This window comes from Phoca vitulina, unplaced genomic scaffold (assembly GCF_004348235.1).
Source record: "Phoca vitulina isolate PV1807 unplaced genomic scaffold, GSC_HSeal_1.0 scaffold1349, whole genome shotgun sequence".
In the NCBI taxonomy this organism is placed as follows: domain Eukaryota; kingdom Metazoa; phylum Chordata; class Mammalia; order Carnivora; family Phocidae; genus Phoca; species Phoca vitulina.
Window position 1 is genome coordinate 1 of NW_022591036.1, and position 8560 is coordinate 8560.

The 8560-nt window shown below is 66.7% G+C and overlaps 1 protein-coding gene across 1 annotated transcript; it reads left to right on the forward strand.

Moving 5' to 3' along the window:
- Nucleotides 1-407: 407 nt before the first annotated feature.
- LOC116629540 (DENN domain-containing protein 4B-like) lies at nt 408-8524 on the forward strand (the record flags this gene model as incomplete). The annotated part of the gene is made up of 17 exons (XM_032399804.1): nt 408-593; nt 1277-1616; nt 2160-2412; nt 3252-3321; nt 3524-3693; nt 3768-4012; nt 4309-4375; nt 4465-4523; nt 4698-4842; nt 5123-5298; nt 5392-5492; nt 5795-6010; nt 6374-6519; nt 6828-6967; nt 7047-7173; nt 7577-7783; nt 8062-8524. Coding segments are annotated over exons 1-17 (2935 nt in total), but the record flags the coding sequence as incomplete, so codon positions are not given.
- Between the last annotated feature and the right edge of the window lie 36 nt (nt 8525-8560).

An 8560-nucleotide genomic window follows, 5' to 3' on the forward strand; every position in this document is an offset into this window, starting at 1 on the left:
CTCCGAGCCGCCCGCCCGCGGGCCGGGGGCCGCGGAGCCGCGGGCCGGCAGGTAGGGCCGGGCGGGCGGCGGGCGAGGAGGGGGCGCGGGCGGGGCCGTCGGGCTAGCCGGCGGCGCAGCTGGTTCCGCTTCCTCCGCCGCGGGGAAGTGAAAGCGCGGGGAGCCGGCCGGACAGGGGCGGGCGCGCAGGTGTGCGGAGGGCGCCCCCCGGCCCGCGGGCCTCCCCCCACCCCTACCCCCGGCTGCTGCCGCGGCTCCCGTCCGCTGGGCGGGGGCCGGGGGCCCGGGGTGAGGGGCGCGCCCGGGGCCCCGGCCCCGGGTGGGGGCAGGGGGAGGCGGAGGAGGGCCGCGCGGCTCCCGCGCCCACGGCTGCGCTGCCGGCCCGGCGGTCCCCCCGCCGCACGCCCCGGGGCCGACTTCCGCCCGCGCAGCTTCCCCTCCGGGGTTTCGGGAAGTCCCCTCCCTTCCCCTCCCGAGCGCCCCATGCCTCCAGTCCTGTGCTGCAACCACCCACCGAGCTGCTCCCCAGCTTTGCGCGCCCGGGCTCTGGGGACCCCCGGGGCCCCCGCTCTGGGGTTGGGCCATGGCGGCAGGTGAGAACACAGTTAGCGGAGGCCCGTGGGGCGCCCGGCTCCCTCCCTGCGCTCCGCGAACCAGGGCAGATGGCCGGACTGCCTGCCACGGCGGCTTCGGACCTAACTTCAGGATCCTGGAGGTGGGAGGGCGCTGGGCTTTGGGTCGGGTTAGTGGACAGGGCAGGAAAAAGGACACTTGAGTCTGGTGAAAAGACACGAAAACTTGGGTGTCGTGGGCCTTCCCGAAAACCTAGAGGTGCGCTCTTTAAGAACCTTAGCTGGATCGTGAGGTTCTGATGATGTCATCAGTAGAGTGGGAAGGTCAGAAACCCTTAAAACAGACTGTCAGGTTGGCATGATGTCATTGCAGGCCATTATAGAAAGGACTGTGGTCCCCGCTGTCGGGAGTGAGGACGGGTGGGGCCTTTAAAGGGGATACAGGAGCGGTATGAGGTCAGAGCCGAGGTCAGCTGTGTGCGCGGGAGTGGAGCCGGGCTTGCTTGGGGGGAGGGCTGGTGCCGCCCGCGGGAGGGTCCTGCTCTCTTTACTTGCCTGGTGACGTCACAGGCGGGAGAGCTCAGGGTTGGCGGACCACCCCCGACCCTCCCCTCCCCTGGAAGGCCCGTGGAGAGGAGGGAGCAGAGGGGGGCCCCTTGGTTGTCTCCCTTGCTCCTCATCTCTCCCTCACTTGACCGTTACAGATGCAGTGAGTGAGGGGGGGGCCATGGCGGAGGAGCGGCCCCCCCGGCTGGTGGATTACTTCGTGATAGCTGGGCTTGCAGGGAGCGGAGCCCCCATCCCTGAGGAGACATGGGTTCCCGAGCCCAGTGGGCCCCTGCGCCCTCCCCGGCCAGCCGAGCCCATCACAGACGTGGCAGTCATTGCTAGGGCGCTGGGCGAGGAGGTGCCCCAGGGCTACACCTGCATCCAGTCCTCCGCGGGGGGCCACCCCTTGGAACTCAGTGCTGGGCTCCTGGGTGGAACTCAGCCCGTCATCTGCTACCGCAGGGGCCGCGACAAGCCCCCCCTCGTTGAGCTGGGGTGCGTGCCCCTCCTGTGTGGGCACCAGGGGAGGCGGGGACGGGGCGGGGGCTGGGGTGAGGGCAGGAAGAGAGCAGGCTAGAGGCAGGGAGCAGGGGGAGGTGGTCGCGCTTAGTCACCACATGGAGTGGGTCCCGGGACTAGTGCGGCCGCTTGCTAGCTGGGGATCTTGGGCTGGGCGTTGAGCCCCTCTGGAGAATGGGGCGAGAATACCTCCCCACAGGGTGGTTGAGAAGACTGAATAAGGCCATCCGTATGTGGGACTTGGCATGGAGTCAGTAAGTGGAAGCTTTTCCTCTTGGCATTTATGAATGAGCATGAGAGCCATGGAAGGCTTGAGAGGTTGTTACTGATCGAGAAGTAGAGCCGAGGGCAGAAGAGGAGGCACAGGATTCTGGGGGGCAGAGTCCTGCAAGAAGTGGGCCCCGGTGCCCGATAAGGCTGAGGGTGCAAGGCTGGTAGGTAGGACTCGTTGGGCAGATCTGGCAGGACTGGGGTCTTTCTCCTGAGCCCTCGACATCTGTGCCTGCTCTCCGTGTCCAGGGTCCTGTATGAGGGGAAGGAACGACCCAAGCCTGGCTTCCAAGTGCTGGACACGACGCCATACAGCCACTCGGCCAACCTGGCCCCTCCTGGCCCTGGGCACCCCCGCACCTACCTCACTTGCCGGCGGGCAGCAGAGGGGGCAGGGCTGCATGCCCTGGGCATCACTGACCTCTGCCTGGTGCTGCCCAGCAAGGGCGAGGGCACTCCTCATACTTACTGCCGACTGCCCCGCAACCTCAACCCCGGCATGGTGAGCAGGGCCCTGGGGCCAGACGCAGAGGCCTGCACTGTGCTGCTGTGAGGGCTGGGCATGGGGCTCAGAGGGCACCCTAGCACCAGGGCCTCTGACGTCCAGGGCGGGCCCAGAGGGGTGACTCTAGTCTTGGGGGACCAGGATTATTGGAAGGTTTTTCTTTAAAGATTTTATTTATCTGAGAGAGAGAGAGAGAGCGAGTGAGGGGAGGAGCAGAGGGAGAGGAAAGAAAGAATCTCCAACAGGCTCCACGCCCAGCATGGAGCCCGACATGGGGCTCGATCTCACAACCCTGAGATCATGACCTGAGCTGAAACCAAGAGATGGATGCTCAACCAACTGAGCCACCCAGGTGCCCCAGGATTATTAGGAGTTTTATTTATTTATTTATTTATTTATTTAAAGATTTTTATTTATTTGAGAGAGAGAGAGATAATGAGAGAGAGAACAGGAGAGGGGGGAGGGTCAGAGGGAGAAGCAGACGCCCTGCTGAGCAGGGAGCCCGATGTGGAGCTCGATCCCGAGACTCCAGGATCATGACCTGAGCTGAAGGCAGACGCTTAACCAACTGAGCCACCCAGGCGCCCCGATTGGGAGTTTTAAAGACAAAAGACCACTAGGATGCCTAGGTGGGCTCAGTCAATTAAGTATCTGACTCTCGATCTCAGGGTCGTGAGTTCCAGCCCTGCATTTTGGGGCTCCACACTGGGCTTGGAGCCTACTTAAAAAAACTTAACTTTTAATTAAAGACAAAAAACTGCTAAGGGGTGGTAGAGGAAATGGAGCCTGGACATCTTTGTTAGCTATGTGTCTGTCTCTTGTCGTTTCTGGGACAGTGGGGCCCAGCAGTGTACCTGTGCTACAAGGTGGGCCTGGCGAAGGCCAACACGCTGGTATACGAGGCAGGTGAGTCGCCCCTCTGTCCCTCCAAGCTCTTGGTCCTTCACGTCCCCTTGTCCTGGTGCCTCTTGGCTGGTATCATCAGTGTGCCCAGAACGCACTTCCCCTTTGCCACTTGGCCCTTCTCTGGCATCTCCCGGATCCTTCCCCTGGAGTCTGATCGGCCCTCCTTCTTTTGGTACCCCCCCCCCACTCTGCCGGGGTGCAGAGCTGCTGGGCCGCTACCCAGAGGAGGACAATGAGGCGTTCCCACTGCCCGAGTCCGTGCCTGTCTTCTGCCTGCCCATGGGAGCCACTGTGGAGTGCTGGCCTGCCCAGACCAAGTACCCCGTGCCTGTCTTCTCCACCTTCGTGCTCACGGGCGCAGCTGGTGACAAGGTGGGTGTGGGGAGTGTGCTGAGGGGTCCGGGCTATGCCGAGCCCGCCTGACGGCCCCCCCACGCCCCCCGCAGGTGTACGGTGCTGCCCTGCAGTTCTATGAGGCTTTCCCGAGGGCCAGGCTGTCGGAGCGCCAAGCGCGGGCCCTGGGCCTCCTGAGCGCCGTGGAGCGGGGCCGGGCGCTGGGGGGCCGGGCCGTGCGCAGCCGCCGCGCCATCGCCGTGCTGTCGCGCTGGCCTGCCTTCCCCGCCTTCCGCGCCTTCCTCACCTTCCTGTACCGCTACTCCGTCTCGGGCCCCCACCGCCTGCCCTTGGAAGCGTGAGCATGGCCGCTCGGCCCCGGGAAGGGGTGACGAGCGCGGGGAGGGGAGCCCGGGAGAGGTGGGAGAGGGGAGGGTGGCGCTCGGGGCTGGGTGTGCAGCGGGGTGGGGACAGGGTTGTGCAGCGTGTGCCCGGGGCGGACGCCGCTGCCTGAGGGGTGAGCGGGGCCTGGGCTCGGAGCTCAGGGGCGCGTGAGGTGCTCGTGCACGGGTGCAGGAGGAGGGCGAAGGACGGGTAGGACGGGGCGGGGTGCTCTGGGAGTCTGCCGCTGACCGGTGTCCCTCTCCTCCCCAGGCACATCTCCCACTTCATTCACAACGTCCCCTTCCCGTCCCCACAGAGACCCCGCATCCTGGTGCAGGTGAGAGCCAGGCCCAGCGTGGGGCTGGCTGGGGGGAGGGGTCGGCAGGGGCCGCCCCCATGCTGACCGGCGGCTCTTCTGCCTCCCAGATGTCTCCGTATGACAACCTGCTCCTCTGCCAGCCCGTGTCCTCACCCCTGCCGCTCAGGTACGTGCCCAGGCTGGGGGGGGGGGGGCTGTGACGACCGTGGACCTGGTAGGTGCCGGGCAGGTGGGCACGGCTGCTGAGGTTGGCGCCGGCCGGGCCCCGGCGGCGTCTGTGCCATGTCTGGGGAGGGGTGTCCGGGGCATCCGGCGACCCCCCCCCCCCGCACCCCTGCAGCGGCGCCAGCTTCCTGCAGCTCCTGCAGAGCCTGGGCCCCGAGCTGGCCGTCGCGCTGCTGCTGGCCGTGCTCACCGAGCACAAGCTCCTGGTGCACTCGCTGCGGCCGGACCTGCTCACCAGCGTCTGTGAGGCGCTCGTCTCAGTGAGTGCCGCCCTGCCCGCCTCCTTCCCCAGAAGCTTCTCACTGGTGCCTCCACCCGTCCCAGACTCCTTCTTTCTCCTTCCAGGGTGGGGGTGGGGGTGGGGGTGGGGGGGTCCCTCGGCCTCACCCAGGGGCGTCAGGGGCTGTTCTCCGGGTGCCACCTCCAGCAGCTTCCGTCAACGGGCACCCCTCCCACCCCCGGCCAATGCCCCCTCCCCCTCCTGACCCCCTCTGCTGCTCCAGCCCGCTGCTCACTGGTCCCCACTCCCCGGTGCTCCAGATGATCTTCCCGCTGCATTGGCAGTGTCCCTACATCCCGCTCTGCCCACTGGTGCTGGCAGACGTGTTGAGCGCCCCCGTGCCCTTCATCGTGGGGATCCACTCCAGCTACTTCGATCTGCACGACCCGCCTGCTGATGTCATCTGCGTTGATCTTGACACCAACACGCTCTTCCAGTAAGAGGGCTGGGCATCCCTCGGGGCTGGTGTGCAGTGGGGGAGGCTGGCGAGGAGCCCCACTGCCCTTTCTTCCCTCTGCGCATCTCACAGGACCGAGGAAAAGAAGCCCCTCTCCCCTCGGACCCTGCCCCGCAGACCCTACAAGGTTCTGCTGGCCACGCTGACAAACTTGTACCAGCAGCTGGATCAGAGTGAGAGCCCCGGGCAGGGGTGGGGGCTGGAAACTGCCACTGATGTTAAGCCTCCAAGTAGGGAGGCCTGTGGAGCGCTAAACCTTCCTTGAGGAGGCTAGAGGTGTTGGGATTTCGTTTCCACGAGAGCGCGGGCCTACCGCGTTAATATTCCTATGTGTGTGCGGGGGTGGGGGGCGAACAGGTCACTGGGGAGGCTTGAAACTGCTACCCACTGCTAATATCGTGGTCAGTATTGGCGCAAGGGGTGCGTGAGGAGCAGGGCTGAGGCCGGCCCTGACCCCGGCTGCCCTGGCCCCCAGCATACACCGGGCCCGAGGAGGAGGCGTCCTTGGAGTTCCTGCTGACGGACTACGAGGCCGTGTGCGGCCGCCGGGCGCGGCTGGAGCGCGAAGTCCAGGGAGCCTTTCTCCGCTTCATGGCCTGTCTGCTCAAGGGCTACCGGGACTTCCTGCGCCCACTCACCCAGGTCCCCTCGGAGGGGGCTCGAGATGTCGACAACCTCTTCTTCCTGCAGGGTAGGGAGGGCCTGTGCCCGCGGCGTGGGGGGCAGGCGGGGCGTGGGGGGGCGCCGGGCTCCAGGCCGAGCCGGTGGGGGTGGGCGCTGCTCCCTTGCTTGTTCCTTCGCTGGAGGCACCGGCTGCCCCAGCATTGGCCCTGCCCTCTGGGGGCCTAGCACTTGGCGCCCCATGGGCCAAGCTCTCCCCGGGGCCCTGACCTCGGGGACCCGCAGTCTGAGGCCGTGGGTGCAGACGGACAGAAGGGAGGGCCCCATGGGACTGGTGCTCAGCGGCCGCAGTCGTCCTGCCAGAGGGACCTGAGAGAGGCCGAGCGGGTTGGTTGCTGACGTCGCCCCCCCCCCGCCCCACTCTTACCCCCAGGCTTCCTCAAATCCCGGGAGCGCTCCAGCCACAAGCTGTACTGCCAGGTCCTGCGCACGCAGATGTTCTCGCAGTTCATCGAGGAGTGCTCCTTCGGCTCTGCGCGGCATGCCGCCCTCGAGTTCTTCGACTCTTGTGTCGACAAGGTACCGGGCGCTGTCCCCTCTCCGTGCCCGCTGTCGCTGCCGCGAGCACTGGACCCCTCGTCCGTGCCGGGGATGCCAGCCCTGCAGCTCCAGCGCACGTGCAGCCGCACGCGGCGGGCCTCCCGGACATACTGCCCTCCCGTTGCTGACGCTGTCCCCCGGCTCCGTCTGCAGAGCGTCGGTGAAGCCCGGGCGCACGTGCCCCCTCCCTGCTGCTGTGCCTCCCGGGAAGATGCCAGCTCCCGGGCTCCCGGAGGCGGCGCCCGCTGTGCCCGCTGCCTTGACGCCCTCTTCCCTCCCCACGGCAGGTGCACCCGGAGCAGGACAAGCCTGAGCCCACACCCTTGGTGGAGCTGGAGGACCTGTCGGGGAGTGAGCTCACCGTCTTCATCACACCCCCCGAGGAGCCTCCAGTGCCAGAGGGCAGTGAATCCGCCCCCCAGTACTGGTGAGGGCCTCTTGTTCCCAGGCCCCGGGGCCGGCTGAGCCTTGGCTGCTCCTAATACTGCCTCTTCCCGCCCCTCCAGCTACGATGGGTTCCCAGAGCTGCGGGCTGAGCTGTTTGAGTCCCCACGGGAGCAGCCCGGGGCGCTGCCCATGCCAGGCCCGTCCCGGAGCGCCCCCAGCAGCCCTGCCCCTCGCCGTACCAAACAGGTAACCTGGACATGGGCCCCACAAAGGCATCTGACTCAGGCCGTTTCTTCATCTGTGAAGCGGGTATGATCGTACCTACGCCATTAGCAGGTTTCAATGTGCCTGGCCCATAAAAAGCACATAAAACATGAGCTGTTGGTGCTGTCCTCACCATCATCACCTTCGTCTTCTGAGCACTCCGGGAAGCCAGGGGCTCGGTGCCTCTTCCAGGGCACCTGTCCATGCTCAGGAGCTAGGCGTCTCTGCCTGGGGCTCCGGGGCTGAACCCTGTGCGCAGAATCCCTCCTGCCTCCTCAGAGCACAGGCCCTTCCTTAGGGGGGAAGGTGCTGCATCTCCCACACCGTTTGGAGACCGGCCTTGGCCTGGCACCGTCCTCACGCAGGTGTCCCCTGCCCCATCCAGGAGATGAAGGTTGCACAGCGGATGGCGCAGAAGTCGGCAGCCGTGCCTGAGCTGTGGGCCCGGTGCCTGCTGGGGCACTGCTACGGGCTGTGGTTCCTGTGTCTGCCCGCCTACGTGCGCTCGGCGCCGTCCCGCGTGCAGGCGCTGCACACGGCCTACCACGTGCTGCGCCAGATGGAGAGCCGCAAGGTGGTGCTGCCCGACGAGGTGGGCAGCCGCGCCCCGGCCCAGGGAGGCCTCTGCAGCTGGGGGCGGGGGGGAGCTGGCGGGGAGCTGGGCAGGGGCTCGTCGCGTCCGCTGAATATGTTCAGGGGACAGCGGTGGAGCGTGGAGGGTGTGGGGCAGCGGGAAGGGCAGGTGGCCGTGCTCTGCAGTGGCCCCAGGAGCTGCCCGGGACCAGTGAAGTCTGTGGGAACCGGGGGAGACTGAGACCTGGGGCTCGGGGTGGGGAGCAGGCCCCTCACCCTGTGCCTCTCCTGGCCCAGGTGTGTTACCGGGTACTGATGCAACTGTGCTCCCATTACGGGCAGCCTGTGCTCTCAGTGCGGGTCATGCTGGAGATGAGGCGGGCGGGCGTCGTGCCCAACACCATCACTTACGGCTACTACAACAAGGTACCGGATCTGCTTGGGTGGGACGGCAGCCTGTGCCAGGGGTGCGGAGGGGGAGGATGCCCCGCCGAGACTGGGCCTGGACAGTGCAACCAGACGCACCCCCCTCCCCGAGACTGGCCCTGGACAGTGCAACCAGACGCGCTCCCCGAGACTGGCCCTGGACAGTGCAACCAGACGTGCCCCCCCACCAAGACTGGGCCTGGACAGTGCAACCAGACGCGCCCCCCCACCAAGACTGGGCCTGGACAGTGCAACCAGACGTGCCCCCCTCCCCGAGACTGGGCCTGGACAGTGCAACCAGACGCGCCCCCCTCCCCGAGACTGGCCCTGGACAGTGCAACCAGATGCGCCCCCCGAGACTGGCCCTGGA